At 33.6% G+C, this 17,674-nt stretch overlaps 1 protein-coding gene across 1 annotated transcript in view; it reads left to right on the forward strand.

Annotated features, from left to right (window-relative positions):
- Dph6 (diphthamine biosynthesis 6) overlaps positions 1-17,674 on the forward strand; it is a 157,045-nt gene that overhangs the window by 132,010 nt on the left and 7,361 nt on the right. Inside the window, exon 8 of the mRNA XM_010624627.3 lies at positions 14,760-14,854. Coding sequence (XP_010622929.2) covers positions 14,760-14,854 — 95 coding nt within the window. The remainder of the gene's footprint in view (positions 1-14,759; positions 14,855-17,674) is intronic.

A 17,674-nucleotide genomic window follows, 5' to 3' on the forward strand; every position in this document is an offset into this window, starting at 1 on the left:
AAAAAAAAAAAAAAAAAAAAAAAAAAAAAGATGTTGGTTTTGCCAGGCATGGTGGGTGCTTGCCTTTAATTCCAGCAATCAGAAGGCTGAGGTAAGAGAATTTCCGTAAGTTTGAGGCCAGCCTGGCCTACATAGTAAGTTCAAGACCCCCTCAAGTACATAGGGAGATCCTGTTTAAAAACAACAACAAAAAAAAAACCCACAACATTTTGCCTACAAAAAAAGATGTTTATGAATTAACAATATTCATACACAAAAATTTCAAAATCATTTTATTCAGCTTTATTAATTTCCTCAACATGGCCTGACAATCTTATATTCTGCTACAAGTATTTTAAAACTATTTTTCATAGTGAGTATTCTCAGCCTTCTTGCAGAGACCTCAAATTGCAAATATCTTTGCACTCCCCCTCACTTTGAGTGTAAGATTTATCTTCTTCACGGAGAAAATAAAAGTCCTCCTATTGAAAATTCCTCTGCCTCCCAACATCCTTCCTAATTTGCCTGTTCCCACACATATCCTTACTTCCTGAAACTGAGAGTTTTCTCCCTCCTATATATGGCTAAATCCTTACCTGTGTATCTTGCATCTCTTCTGCAACTACTTTTAGAGATCCACCCCCTCCCTGCTCTGTCTTTAGTCTCACTTTATTGTCTCATCTACATCAGGATTGAAACACTGTAGCCTCTGCCATCATAAAAATTCCCTTCCTGTAAAGTAGTTCTTACTCTAATTAGCTCTTTCATCCTTGCTTCAAGGGGAAAAATAAAAAACCAACAACCTGGGGATGTCATCTGTGTTCTTTGCTATACTTCTTTATTGTTTCAGATGCTTCCTGTACCTAGAGTCTAGTTTCACCTTCCATTTCTAAATAGGATAAGTTTGAGCAAGATCACCTGTGATACTCACTTTACCATTTGTCAGTTACAAACACTCCTTGAAATGTTTCTTCATATTTTTGTTGCCTTTCTTCCCTAGTTTTTCTTTTGTGTTGGTCACTCTTGCTTTCTTTGGCCATTTCCTAGTCAAGCTCCATTTTCCCTCTAAACCTTTTTCTGGATTATCTCTGCCCTTCACATGGCCTGTTCTCAGGACTCCCAAATCTTTATAGGTTCTATTTTTCTGCAATGCTCCAGTGCGCAGAGGGACTGCAAATTAAATCCCTATTCAATTGTGGCTTTTATATCTATTGCTTTTTGCCATTCTCTTTGTCATCACCTTAATTCAGGCAACTTTCACTTCTGGCCTGTGATATTACTGACACCTCCAAATTTGCCTCTCTTCTTTTATTTCTTGAATTCATTTTGCCTACTTCCTCAAAATAATTGCTTTAAAATATTTTACTGTAATTGTCACTTAAAACTTTAAATGAGTCCTCATTGCTATACAGATTCTTTGGACTCTTCACTCCTATATATAATCCATTGAAATGATATTTCCTGCTCTGTCTCCAGAATACGTTCCATGTTCAAGCACTTTGCACCATCTGACCATAATCATTTTTGTGGAGCATATTACATCATCCTCTAACTGGTCTACCTGCTTCTATGCTTTGCTGTCATCCATTATTCATAGAGATGCCACAGTGATATTTTTTAAGTGTAAATCAAATGATACACCTACTTAATTTAAAATTTAAATGGTTCTCATTGCAATTCGAATGACATCTAAACTCTTAGGAGATCACAACCTGTAAGACCCTGCAAGATCAGCATTCTATCAGTTTTTTCAGACTCCTCTTCTACCAATGTCGGTCTTGTTCATTGATCCGAAATCGCATACACCTCTTGAAATAAGTTTACTTGTCATCCCTTTTCTTCTTAGAATTTAACTGTTCTGGATGTGTTTTCCTCAGACCATCAAATGATACCTTCTCATAGTTTCAGTGACAGGTCAAATACAACTTCCTCTGAGAAGTTCTTCCTGGCTGACCAAGATAAAGCAGATCTCTCCAGATTATCTTATTTATCAGTTGACATGTATATTGACTCTTCCATGCCCACCAGAATTTAATCTCTGTATGATTTTGCCAAATATTAGTTCTTTTTTCAGTTGCTTTGACTCCTGTCCTTCTAGCCATCCATTTATCTCATCTTTAAACTGTGTGACATTGTTAAATGGTCTGATAGGTAACAGAGGCTTTGGTGAGTGCTAGGTATGCATAATGAATTAATCAAATAATATCTTTATTCTTGAGGAGTTTATAATCTATTATTTACAGACCTAAGGATGTGGTTCAATGGGGACCTTCTTAAAATGCATTTACTCTTTTAGTAACAAAAAATTTCATTTCAGAAGGATCAGATGTATGACCTTTTAATAAGCACTAAGTAATTCAGCACAGTGATTTAGTGTATCATCTTCTAGTTTATCAATACTAATGAAACATTTCATGTCCTATTTCTATGAAGGAGTATATGCCTTGTGAAACTGTTACTCATTACTTTTGTTCCTGATGTATGAGATCAATTAGTTTTCTGGGGGATTAGGGAGTCTTTCTGTACATATTCTTTTTTTTCTCTCTCATTGAGTTTATTGGTACATTTTAGATATACAGTACAGTTACATTCATCATTGGGATCTTGTACCTTTACATGACAGGTCTTGGTTCTCATTTTTTCCCCTTGTCCCTGCCCTCCCTTCACTCCCTCCTCCCTTCCCTATTTACAAATAGTTTATTTCCTTTTTTTTCATTTTCTCATTTTTTTTTATTTCCCTTATTACCTTTCCCCTACCCTTCCCACTTCCCCTACACCTTTAGCCCTTTTCTTCCTATTTCACATTGTCAGTTATATCATTAGGATCTTATGTACAATTATAGTTTTTCACACCAGAGAAACTATTTGGTATTTATACATGTGTGACTAATTTATTGTACTTAGGAGTATATCCTCAATGTGTATCCATTTTCATATGAATGACTCTAATTTCTCATTCTTTATGGCTAAGTAGTATTCCATTTTATAGAAAAACCACATCTTCTTTATCCAGTCTCCAACTGATGGGCAAATGGGCTGTTTCCAAGTTTAGCTATTACAAACTGTGCTGCTGTAAATATAGGTGTGCATATATCACTGTGATATGATTCTTTTAATTCTTTTCTCTACATATTCTATTCCTTATATGTGTAGTTCCATCCTTCGCCTTCCTCCTGTGGTGATCTTAAATATCTCAACAACTTCAACTACCAATTTTATTCCTATAACAATTAAAGCTGTTCCTCCATCATTTTCCTGTGCTCCAAATGTGTATTTACCTTTTTCTCTTAAATGTTCCCAAATATTGTAATCTCAACTATGAAAAAGTGAACCTTTCTTTCCCCACTTATCTATGTCATGTCAGTATTTTCTAATAATGAAGATCTTCGTTGTCTACTCAGTGATCCAAGCCATAAAGTTATGTGTAATAAATTGCTTTATATTCTCCTGTATTCACAAATGAGGCCCTAAGTCCTTTTAACTCTATATTCTTAACTCTTATTGTCTGTGGCCCTTTATCCTCATTCTCAACACACTAGTCTCCTTTCATTTATTGCAGCATTCTTCTACCTCAAATGTCTTTTCCCCCCTTTTTTTTTGCCCATTGTCAATCCATTGCTCAATGTATCACCATTGTGATCTACAGAAAATGGATAGGTGATCATGTCACATTGTATTAGTCATCTTTCCCATTGCTGGGACAAAATACTTGACACAGTTTAAAGAAGGAGATCAGTATGGTGAAAAGGTTTGGCAGGTGAAAACTGCTGTCATCATGGCAGCCAGAAAGCAGAAAGCAAAGGTAGGAGCCAAGAATAAGAATTTATATCCTTTCATGTCACACCCCCAGTGACTGTCTCTTCCACCCATTTCCCACTTGCTGATGGCACGTATAGCTATGGTCACATCAGTGGGTTAATCTGATGAAGCTAGAATTCCAATGATCCAGTCACTTTCTTAAAGCCCCACCTCTGAATATATGGGACTTTTATGGGACATTTAAGATCTAAACAGAAACATAAACTACTTATAAATTTTTGAACCATTCCTCACTGTGCCAACATAAAATGTAAATACTTTACTTTGACACAATGTGTCCTTGAAGGAAAATAAAGCTTGTAAGATTGATAACCTACTCATATCCTATGCTTCATCAGTTTTGAACTACTGATGTTTCTGTTGTTCTCTACATGCATTACCCCTTCAGTTAATGCTTAAAGACTAAGCTCCAAGTTCTTCACTACTGTGATATTTTCTGGTTTAAATAAACTTAATTTGAGCCACATTTTCTTCTTTGTCTTATTATATATGGCATTTCTCATGCCATATTTTATTTTTCTCTTAATGTTTTTATAAAGTTAAGTTGAATAATAAACTCTAACACTACAAAATAAGAATGTTCCAGTGACTCCAAGCCCTCAGTTTTGTGTTCTTTCCCAGAGTACTACTCTTTTCCATTCTACATGTGCATATGGTTATCAGTTTTTACCTCTTTTTACACATACCATGCGTATTATTTTCCCTCTTTTATTTTCACAGAGAAATTCATATTTGTTTCAAATCATTGTTTTATTACATGGACATGCGATAATACATTGAACCTATGTATTGATGGACTTTATTCTTTATTGATTTCTTTAATATCTTTTGCTATTATAAGTAATCCCTCAGTGCAACTTAATGTACATATGTTTGGGGTCATGATATGAGTTTTTCTGTGGGATTAAATCCAAGAAGTGGAAATGCTAGATCTCATGATTTGTATGTTTCTCAGTTTTAATAAATATTGAAGACATTCATTTCCAGCTCTGATGGACAACTAGTGTCAGACCAACTCTCTCATAAACAACTACAAAATTGTATGAAATAAAAGCAGTGTTTGAAGGCATAAGAGAAGTCTAAGGACTGTGATAATATGAGGGACCAGAATTCCAGAATATCGGAATGCCTGAGCATTGCCTCTTTTCTTTTAAGAGTATTTTCTCATAAAAAATGATACAGAAATATCTAGATGCTGAGGAGAAAGCTCCTGCTGGTGTTAAATATCACGTGGTTTCTCTAATATCAAAGACCCCAAAAATACATATTTTAAAGAGCAAAATAAAAAAGGGATGTTAAGATACAGTGAGGTAGACTCTGTGGAGACAGGAAGGGAATCTGGGAAGGAAGTAGAGGGGAAGGTGGGTCAAGGGGAGTAGAAGTGATCAAGATGACGAATGTGCATACAGTCAACAGAGCTGAATGGAATCGCTATATGTGGCAAATGTACACTAATAAAAATTTAAACAAAAATTTTTTAAAAGATGAGATTTTCAGCAGTTTCCTAGGGCTAGGAAGACAAAAGTTAGCATGTGAGAACAACCAAAGTGGAATGGTACTGCTAATCCTTCAAGTTTTTAGTTTGGAGTCCTGAATGGACTATATCTTAAAAGTAAAATTAAACCAGAAATAATCTAGTTCAGATATTAGTCTCACAGATACTTATCCATCTCTTCAAGATTGAATTAAAGTGATATGATCCTATTCTTGTTGCCTTGAGAAAATGTGAATCAGATCCCCAAATAACTTTTAAAAACTTTGCTTGTACTTTTTAGCAAAGAGTGAAAAATTACCGAACATATCAGAAGACCTCATGAATTAACTGAAAACTAGAGAATAAAAAATCCCAAAGGATATCGATATAATTAATTCATCAGTTTAAGACTTTAAAATAGTTAGGATAATATGCTGATAAATTGGGTAAGAAGTATTTCATCTTAGCAAGTAATTTTAGAACTTAAAAATACAATATCTAAAATTAAAACATAATGAATGAGTTTACTAGTAGATTAATGACCACAATTAATGGCCACAAAATATAGTAATATAAAATATGCATACTGAAGCACAGGAAAAGCAAGATGGAAAATAGAGAAAAAAATATAAAATGAATATAGAGGAAATATATTTTACACATGAATTAGAGTTTAGAAAGTGGTAAAGAGAGAGTATAGAATATAGATATTGTGGTATGAGACCTTACTATGGTTGTCATTGATGATTTGAACAAGTAGCTTCTCAGTGTGGTAAAAATTGCCTTACTTAGGTGGGAAGAATATTAATGGATAATTCTATATTTTGAACAAAAAAATTTTTTTTTTGGAGAGTAATAGGAAATTATGCTGGGCAATTTGAATGTCTTCTTTTTCTCTGGCTTCTACACAGCATAATCGTATGTATGTATGTATGTATGTATGTATATGTGTATATAAGAAATGCCCAAAAAGGAGCACTCAGTAAGTTTTTATACACGCAGCAGTTTCTTTCATACTTCATTCACAGTAGGCTTTTTAAAAAATTTGTTAGTATACATTGGCAGTTCATGCAGTTTACAGTCATCTTGGGAAGTGACTGCATGTACATGCTATAGCTTGTTTATTTTTAATTCCCTTCCCTTTCTTTCTTCCTCCCTCCCTACTCCTCTTGCTCCCCTATCCTATTTTTCTTTCTTGTTCATATTATTAATCTTAGCTCATGTTATTGCATATAATGTTTACATAAATTAAGGTTACTAGGTTCCTGTACATGGTACATCTTTATTCTTATTTCCCCTTCCTCTTCTCCTCATCCTTTATTCATGTTCTGTTGGACCACTTACCTATTTTTAAGAGATCCTTCTCTTTGTCCCCTTCTATCCATCCTTTGTCATTCTCTTTGTATTTTGCCTCACTCAACTGAGAGATAACATATGGTATTTAAGCTCGTGTGTCTGGTTTATTTCACTCACCATTGTATTTTTCAGGTATGTCCATTTCCCTACAAATCCACCCAATATGTAATTCTTCATAGCCAAGTAGTATTCCATTGTGTATAGATATCACATTTTCCTTATCCAATCATCTGTTAATGAATATTCAGGGTGCTTGCAGTATTTAACTATTATGAATAGTGCTATTATAATCATTGGTGTGCATGTGTCACTGTAATGGTTTCTTTTTCATCACAGTTTTACCAGCATTTGTTGTTGTTTGATTTCTTGATGATTGCCACTCTTCCCAGAGTAAGATAGAATTTTAGCATGGTTTTAATTTACATTTCCAAAAAATGAACATTTTCTTATATATTTGTTGACCATTTGTATTTCTTCTTTGAAGTGTCTGTTCATTTCTTTTGCCTATTTCTTGACTGAGTCTTTAAATTTTGGTGGGTGAACACTAATGTATTTTTGTATGTATTATACATATTTATTTATTTTGGTTCTTTATATATTCTAGGTATTAGTATTAGTATTCTAGGTATTATTCTAAGGAGTGGCTGGCAAAATTTTTTACCATTCTCTAGGTTGTCTCTTCATTCTACTAACTAATTCTTTTGCTGTACAGAAGCTTTTTAGTCTGATATAATGTCATTCATTGATTCTTGCTGTTATTTCTTGTGCAATTGAGATTTTCTTTATAAAATCTTTTCCTACACCTATGCCTTTAAGTGTTTTACCTGTTTTATCTTCCACTAGTTTTAATGTTTAGATCTTTGATCTGTTTTTATTTTAATTTAGTATATGGTGAGAGATAAGGGTCCATAATAAATGAAATAGGTATGCCCTTTCCAGACTCATAAAGATAGAGAAAAGACTCATAGCAGTGCAATTAGAAATGGAGAAGGTGAAATCACAACAGACACTGTCAAAATCCAGAAGACAGTAACTACTTTTTAAAAATTACATTTCAACAAATTAGCAAATTTTGAGGAAATGGAGATTCCTTATTACATATGAACTACTAAAACTAACTCAAGAGGACATAAATACACTTAAAACCCCAATGATAAGAAAGGAAATTGTCACAGTAATTATAAATCTATCAACTAGATAAAGCCCAAGACCTGATGGTTTCACTGCTGAACTCTACAAAAGCTTTAAGAATGTTATATCACCAATACTCCACAAGCTCTTCAAAGAAATTGAAAGGGATAAAGTTCTCCCAAAGTCATTTATGGAAGACATTATCACTCCGATCTCAAAACTGAATAAAGACCCACCTAAAAAAGAAAATTAGAGGCCAGTGCTGGCAAACCATTTGGAGCTTTCAATGACAACAAACAACCAGCTGCAGCACTCATGTCATATGTCTTTGACCACTGCAATAGGCTGTTATCCTTGAGGACAATGAATGCAAAAATCCTTACCAAGGTATTAGCAAATAAAATGCAGCAGATTATTTAAAAGGTCATAATCTTGATCAAGTAGGTTTTATCCCAGAGAGGCAAGAATGGTACAATATATGTAAGTCAGTAAATGTAATACATCACATTAACAGAAGCAGGTAAAAAAAAAAAATCATATGATCCTATCATTAGGTGCAGAAAAGGCTTTTGATTTAAAAAAAAAAAAAAAAAAGCCTTTCATGATTAAAAGCCCTGAAGAAAACAGGTACAAGAAGAACCAAACCTGAATATCATTAAAGCTATTTTTGAACAACTGATAGCCAGCATCATACTAAATGGGAGAGAAAGATTTTCTTCCTAAAATCAGAAACAAGACAAGGATATCCACTATGATCTCTTCTATTCAACATAATACTTAAAACATTAGCCAGGGCAATTAGGCAAGAGAAAGAAATAAAAGGGATACATATAGGAAAGGAAGAACTCAAATTATGGTTATTTGCAGATGACGTGATACTCAACATAGAAGACCCAAAGAACTCCACCATAAAACTCTTAGAATCAATAACCAAATTCAGCAATGTGATAAGATACAAGATCAACACATAAATTGTTAGTATTTTTATACACCAATAATGAAGTAGATAAAAAAGAAATGATGAAAATGATGCCATTCACAGTCACTTCAAGAAAAGTGAAATACTTAGGAGTTAACCTAACCAAGGAAGTGAAAGACTTCTACAGAGAAAACTATAGTACTCTGAAGAAGGAAATTGAAGAGGATATCATAAAATGGAAAAATATTTCCTGCTCCTTGATAGACAGAATCAATATTGTCAAATTGGCCGTACTCCCAAAACTGCAACACAGATTCAATGCAGTCCTAATCAAAATACCAACAACATACTCTACAAATCTAGAGAAACAGTCCTAAAACTCATAAGGAACCAGAAGAGAACCAGAATAGCAAAAGCAATTTTGGGCAGTAGGAATAAGCAGGAGGCATAGAAATACCTGACAAAACTACCAGTAATAGAAACAGTATGGACTGGAACAAAAGCAGATATATGAATCAGTGGAACAGAATTGAGGCTACAGAAACCTGTTTCTGCTTCTGAGGGTAGAGAAAAATCACTAACTCTCCTCTTTTTAACTTCATAATTTTATTTATGACGGGCATTTGTTTCTGGCTCACATTAGACCTGTCAGTACATGTTAGTCAGTCTTTTTTGTGGAACATGCAAGAGTAATTAAACCTCATTGCTGAGACAAAATACCCAATACCCAAAGTTAAAAGAGGAAAGGTTTATTTGGCTCACAGTTTTTTCAAGGTCTTTGTTCATAGTTGGCTGGCTCCAAGGCAGGGTCGCATAGCAGAAGGCAGCAAATGACAAGGGACCAGAGACCATATTTCTGTCCCTTATATCTTCTTGTCCAGGATCTCCACCCTTAGGATAACACTCACATCAAAGGTAAGACACCCTTAATTCTACCAGAAATATGCAAAACCAGTGGACTAATTTAGTAATCACACACCCAGCATCACACTGTAGATCCAGCCATCTCTGAAAAAGCCCCACCTATAGCAGAAGCCAATTGATGATTCTGTACTATATAATGTGTGGAAGACACTGGAAAAGGTTAGAAAATTTAGAAACAGTCTCATAAGATAAGAGGCACTAATGAAAGACTGTCAAATTCAAGAAGTAACATAGTGATGCAATACAGAAATATAAGTCTCAGGGTAGAATAAGATATCCCCAGGCAGTAAAAACACTGATTTCTGTAAGCTGCAGAGGAGACAACATTTTGGTGCATGTTTATCAGTTTATATATTTCTTTGTAAGATTATCGTTTTTATTTATGTTAATCAAGAGCCTTTAAATCTCTATTTTATTTTATCTAATATATTAGCTTTGTACCTTCGTATTTATGTTAAGGATAGGACCAAATGGCTTTTTAGTTTTATTGAGTAGGCACTGGTCAGTTACCAAAGTTTTTGAGCACATGAATGCCATAATCATGTAGTATTAAGCCAAATCAGTGCGGTGATAATGCGTGAAAGATTTGAAAGGTAGAAAGAAGCAGGAACAAGAGATTGTTAATAGTTCAAGTACAGAGTGGTCATCAAGATTTAGAATGGAGTAAATTGTGCACTTTATCTGTCTTACTGCCATATCCCAAGCATGTCAAATATAACCTGTCATTTAGTACTGAGCAAGTATTTGTTAATTCACTGAATGAATTAAGTAATATTTCCTAAAATGTAGGCTAAATATAGAAAAAAAAGGACAGGGTTAAGTTCTAGTCTAGGATTTCAAGCTTTACTCAACTCTTAGAGACATGGAATTCAGCACAGAACATTTTGAGGAAAAACCAAAACTTTGTATTATTTTTGTTGAATTTAAAACAACAATACTTCCAAGTAAAACATTCAGTAAAATGGGCAGGGATATCTAATATGTACACAAGAGAAAGCTTGGTGATTAGGCTTTTTTATTTAAGAGCCAGCTGCATAGAAATAATAGATGCAGTAGTGGCCATGATCCTCAATAAGTGAGTCTATAGAGAAAAGACCAGAAAGCCCTGTGACAGGGCAAACTAAACTAACAGAGAAGAGAAAACATGTATTGAGTGTTTTTTATGTGCCAGGTTTGTGTTAAGAGCTTTGTATATATCATCGTGTTTAATGCTCATAACATCCCCACAAGATCTTACCAGGAAAACAACCTATGCCACCATGCCCTGCTATTTTTTTGAATCATTAAAACATATTTTATGATAAGTATTGAGGAGCCGGGGATTTAGCTCAATGGTTCTGCTGCCTGCTTTGCAAACGCAAGGACCCAAGTTCAATCACCAGTACCCCCCCCAAAAAAAAAAAAAGTAAGAAAGGGTAACAGAAACTGAAATAAATAATATTTACCCCAGAAAAAGCCACCCCTTTATCTTCCTATTAACTAGTCTGGAGTGTTCATTCTTTTCAGTCTAATCTCTAGTCAAGTTGTAAGTTTTGTTTCATTTCAGTTTGTGCTTGTTTCAGGTGTTGGAATTCGCCTTCACTGAGAGTCCCCATTCCCTAATGCCACTTTACAGACAGTCCTGCTACCAAAATTTTATACATCTTCAAAAATTCATCTTCAAAAATATACTTCTCCCAGTCTCTCCAAGTCTCAGAGGAAATCTCTCAGTCCATCTGCCTTTGGTTCAATGAAACTTCAGTAGAAAACATTGAATATTCCCCAAGGAGTCACTCTCCTCTCTTCTGCCCTGTCCCCAGCCTGATGCGTGTGGCCACTTCCCAATTTACCACTACTGGGAAAAAATACTGGCTAGCCAAACATACTCCTTGGACTCCCTATGGAAGTCCACAAATCCATGAGTTTGGCTCTTTTCTGTATATACTGAAGTTGCCCTATTCTATGAATTGTTGGTTCTCCTCTCTCTGTTCTTCAGTTAAGAAAGTAATCACAAAACTTCACTCACGTAGGAAAAGATTGATCAGTCCATAATTTAGCACATCCACAAAGCATTGTATTCTTAGTTCTCTGTGTGTAAAGCAAAAAAGCAAAATTTTCTGGCCTATTTGTCATGTTTTTGTTATTAAAAACCTGTATTTTTCATATACTAAAACTTAAATATTTTTGTTTTGTTTTGTCTTTTGTTTTGTTTTGTTTTTTTTGTTGTTGTTGTTGCTTTTTTTGAGAAAGGGTCTCACTATATAGTTGAGACTGACCTGGAACTAACTATGTAGCCCAGGCTGGTCTCAAACTCACAGCAATCCTCCTGCCTCAGCCTCCCAAGTGCTGGGATTACAGGCATGCACCACCACACCTGGCTATATAACTTAAATATATTTTAATCATTAAAATATTAGCTCTTAGTGAGAGAATAGTTAACATTAAAATACTTGTTTATTTTTCAATGTAGATTGCTATTGTATTAATTACAGAAAGAATCACAAAATTCAGAGAGAGAAAATTTTAGAAAAACAATTATTTAGTACTTTTTACTACAGTGATGCTCATAGAAAAACATAGAAGAAAAATTTCAAAGATTATATTTGGCCTGATTAAGTGCTAACATACAGTAATCTGAATTTTACGGTGAAACCAGATACAGATCTGAGATGTGTTAAGAATAAAGTTGCTGCTAGATGTGTTAAGAATAAAGTTGCTGCTTTCTATGAACAGTTAAACTATTAGTAACGTTAACTTACAAGTTTTAGAAAATTGAAGTAAATTGAAGATTGTTCAGTATTAATACATTTTGGAATGTGGACATCTGGATACCTTACTTATCTAAAATGACACTTTGTATTACATGCCTATATCATGCTTTGTGCTCTCAGAGTTTCATTTTAAAAAGTGATGTGTCTTTCAAAAGTGGTTACCATAAGGCTTGCTTCTTGAGGTTCTCCCAAGATACCACACAGCCTTCGACATGGCTAAAGAAACCAATAAAGATGATTTTTTTTCTCTCTCTCAGTACTTATCTGTGTTTGAACTTGAAGGAAGTGGAGTTTAGTGGAGATACCAAAAACATCATAAGGATTCATAGACTAGGCATTAGTTCTTGACCTTAAAACCACTTTGTCCTTTTTCTTGATTCCTTAACTTGGAATCTATGTGTACATACTGATCCATCAATAATAAAAAGAAAAGAGATTATATGTATTAATTAATTTATGGAGACGAGATTGTATATATTAATTCTGAAATCACATCATTTTTTAGTGATACTAGACAGTATACTGTATTTGGGAAACTTCAAGGAACCAAAGATATTTGTTTACCTTAGGCTCTTCATCATTCATCAAGGCCTGGCTAATAATTATTCAATGAAGATTTGTTGAAGAATTGATTGAATGAATAAATGTTATAAAAGCATGTAAACTGGAAACATGCATATTTAAATGAATAATTTTTAAATATTAGTGCTATAATTTATAGGAGTAAATATTAGTTTTATATAGCAGCTTACATTATTTTTACTAAGGATTGATAGAACCATTTTTGTTGGATATAACATACACAAACTTTAACTTAAAAATAGTCATGCTTTGTTGATTACAAAAATAATGCAGAGCTACAATGAAGCACTTTCTATTAAAAAAAGTTAATAATTGATAATGCATACTTTCCACTTAAACAGACTAGCCAGTCATAGAGGTGAGAGTACAAGGTTCCCTTTCCAGAAAATTACTGGCATGAGAGACCAGCGGAGAACACATGGGCATAGATACTAGCTGGCAGAACAGAAAAATATGCCTGAAGTCCAGGTCACATTATTATTCCTATGCATTTATTGTAAAGCAGATTTTAATTTAATTTATTATAATATGACAGAGTAGTCTCTTCCTGTTATTTGGCCCCATAGGACCACTACTCATACTTTGGCCTCTTAGTCTTACTTCATGACTCCAGCAAGATGAAAATATATCTGCTTTGTTCTTGAAAGCTTTTATAGAAAACACTGCATCATTTTCTTCTCCTCCCTGTCCTTGTTTTTTTGGCTTTACAGTGCTATTCACATTATTGCTGATCCTTAGTCGAAGAAAAAGAACCTTCATAGATCTGTGCTTTAAATCCCTACAGGCACATAGTCAACAGTTGAAATTTAATGAATTCAGCATAGTAGCACAACTATGAAAACCAAATAAATAGATGTATAACTGTGCATCTCAAAATGATGACTTAGGCAATAGTCTAGCACTGGCAGTAATAGAACATCAAAGGTATCACTCTTCTTCGGGCTGTGCGGACATTGGAGCAGAAGGTATAAGTGGGGATAGCTGTGACATTCAGAATGGAGACAGAATTATAGTGACACAGCCTCAACACATAAGCTGAAAGATTCCTGTCCAACACAGTCAGTGAGACTGCTTCTCTGCACTGATGCCATCAAAACAAATTTTTTTCTTTTGGATATCAAAATAATTTGAATAGTATGACTTAAATTTAATGTAAAACATAGGTTGTTTTTTTTTTTCCTTGCTTGCTTTTCTAAATTTCAAATCTGACTGAAAACTTTACAAGCTCTCTCCACCTTTTTTGGATTGAACCTTTTAAGGCCTTCTACAGCTTTGGAATGTTACTGCTTTTTACTACTTCTGGGAGTTTCCTAATAATGATAGTCTGAAGTATAATAACCATGCATGTGACTCCCTTTTGTTCACAGGGCTACAGGAAGGCCCTGCTTTTTTTCTCTATGTCCCTGAGAAATTCTCTAAAAACAACATATTTTTCCTGTTCCACATAAAGGTCAAAGGGCAGGGGCAGCACAGTTTGGCTGTATATATTTTCATTCACTACACAGTGCCTTAAAATCCTTTGAAACTAAAGCTGATACCATTCCTACAATTCATGGTAACTTATAAGCTTTGCCATTATAAAGAAAAATACTAGCCTTATACCTATATGAAAGTTTTGGATTATTTTTAAAAATTTGTGCTTTGTGGTAATTTTTAAATGGCTTTAATTGTATCTTTTAAGCAGATAGTTATTTTCCTGTAACATTACACTTTGTTTTGGAGTCAAAGATTTCTGCATGATTTTTTAAGATAAAATGATACAGGTTAAATGAGCATTTTACTGTCTTAATTTTAAGTTTTCTATTTTATTTTTTTCCTATTCCAGCTTTCTAAGAAGTATGGAGTTCATGTATGTGGAGAAGGTGGAGAGTATGAAACATTCACTTTGGATTGCCCTCTCTTTAAGAAGAAAATAATTGTGTGAGAGATCATTTCAGCATTTTCTTCTCTTTCCTTAAATATGAACAATAGAAGCAACTTCACTTTAAGCTTGAGGCAACTTTTGTGGGGAGAAATAGAACATGTCCTCTAAGTTCACAAACACTCAATTTGTTTAGTACCACTAAAGTCGTCTGAATACTTAAATCATACCTGACAAGACGAGGCCTTCATAGAGGGCTATAAACTTTTTAGACATTGCACTTTCGTTTACTTGCTGATTATGGCCTGCAGTAAAACTGGTACCTACACACTGACACTTTTATCCTTTCATGAAGTGTGAATTGCTTGTATTATTTATCTTTCATTACAACTACATTTGATAAACTGCCACATCAGTAGCCTGTGGGTTCTATTAACTCCATCCTCCTTTTCCTTTTTCGTATCTTTAACAAGTTAGAATGGTACTACTAAACATTTATCTTTAGTTATTTGGGTTGTTTTTACATATAAACTGTTTTAAAACAGATTCAGTTTATGGTGAGTATTGTGATTTTTCTGTAAATGGTTAAGATTAGTATAGTGAAAAAACAGGAATTTTATTCAGTTTTTTACATTATTACTTGTGTTTTAATTTATGACACTCATCTCATATTTTAAGAGAGCATTATATCTGCTTTTTCTAAGCTCTTATGCCTCCTGGAAAAGACTGCCAGATTTACACTTGGCTAAATGGAAAGTTTCAATATTTTCAACATTATGACTTGAATTCTATGATTCTAATAATGATAAAGGGAATTATATAAGAAAATAACTCAAGGTGGATAATCTAAAAAAATGCTTATTTAGTAAAAATGATCAGACATCTTCATCACCATGTTTAATGTTCATGCATTCTTCTTTTATGGTCTTCTAACTTCTTTTCCATTAATTGTCAAAATAATAATTTATTTAGCAAGCTTTTATTAAGTTTCTCTTTTGTCCAGAACATTCTAGTGCGCCATTATTGATGTTATGAGAGAGTTTCTGCCTTTATAGAAATGCGAAGAAAACATATCTGAGTACAATTATGTTACAAGGTGATAAACGTTAGAAATTATAAATTTTAGATGAGAGATTAATGTGGAAGTAAGCAATTTAGAGAAAAACACAGTAAGAGGAAGAAATGCCAAAAAACAGAACTTTGCCCACTTAACTAACAAATTGAGGTCCTAGAACTCTCCAAAGTCTTTATGGACAACTTATTAACTATTGCACATGTACTAATTTACACTTCATAACTAGCAGATCTTTTTATTACAGTACTTCAACCTGGAAAAGTAATCCTTTTTAGCCTCCTAATTTTTTAGACATAGGATTTTAAGTCTGACAGAGATCATGGTAGGAGGGAATTAGTCATGCTATTAAGAGTGTCATAGATGGTGAATTAGAAGCCTCTAGCACCAAAGTAAATTGTTTATTGCAACCAAATGGTCATTTATTTATTGAGGCAAATTATGTAGGGACAACTCTGTAAGGTGCTATCCTGCTCTTTAAGAGTATTCCCTGTTTAAAAAAAATAAAAAGAGACAGAGAAGAAAGATGTACATAAAAATCAACATGTGATAAAGTGTCACTATTACAGATTTGTCCCTTCAAAACACAAAGGAAGTGCTGTGTTTTCATTATTATTTATCACCTAGTCTGCAATTTGATTCTGATACTTAAGGTTATTTTTCCTTCTTTATAGGTTTTACTTCTTTTCCAGCTTCAGAACTTTCTTAATTGATTCCTTTAAATTACCTCCCCACTTTTCCTCGCTTTGTTAAATGTTTCCATTTCTTTTTTTTTTTTAATTTAAGTACATGTTTGCAGTACATAATGATTACATTCCTTTTGTGGAATTGGTACATGTACATGACACATCTCAATCAATTTTTTTCATCTTTTTCCCTTCTCTCCTTCCCCTGCTTCCATCTCTTGATCCCCTACCTATTTGAAAAAGATCTATTTCCCCACTTCTATTACCTTTTATTTGGCTCTTTATTAGTAATTTGGGTTTCTCATGTAAGAGAAACCATAGCCATATTTAAGCTTGTGTGTCTGATTTATTTCACTTAACATTATGGTCTCACTATGCATCCCCCTCAAATTTATCTCTTTATTGCACAGTAGTACTTCATTGTGTGTAAATAAATTTTCTTCATCCATTCAGCTGTAAATGAACATATAGGCTGCTCCCAAGATTGAGCTCATTTTGGCTGTCCTCACCTCCAGTGCTTGTTGTTATGCTTAAACTCTTACTAAAAATGTTTGTTAAATATTACTAAATTAATTTGTTATTTATTGGTTTTCTTTACATATTTTGTTGCCCTTTTATTTCTTCCTCTTTTAGATTATGTCTAGAGATTATAGCCTGGAACATATGATTTAATGAAAAAAAGGCTCTTTACTATGAACTAATTCTTTTCTCCTCTTAAAAATAGACTGAGCAGTGTATACCTAGAATGTACCAATAAGCTCAATAAAACAAAAAGATAGACTGATATTCTGTCATATCTGACACTAAATATGATGATCTAAGTGAACAGGCATTGTCCACTCTAGAACTACACGTAAGTGAAAGGAGATAGTCTTCCAGATGATACAATTTAAAGCTAAGTTTAATCCTTGTAACTACTTAACAATTGCCCATTCATAATGATGGATCCTATAATTTAGAATGCATTTTTGAGACCAATATTTGAAATAATAAATGCTGGTGTGCCATACCTAGCATACAAGTATTTATTAGGATTTTATTTCAGGTTTCTGATTGAAATATTTATTTTTTATTTTAAAAGGCCACCTTTAAGAGGAGAAAAGTTTTTTTTTTTTTTTTTT

This window comes from Fukomys damarensis, unplaced genomic scaffold (assembly GCF_012274545.1).
Source record: "Fukomys damarensis isolate Sample0158 unplaced genomic scaffold, DMR_v1.0_HiC HiC_scaffold_17, whole genome shotgun sequence".
Classification (NCBI taxonomy): Eukaryota; Metazoa; Chordata; class Mammalia; order Rodentia; family Bathyergidae; genus Fukomys; species Fukomys damarensis.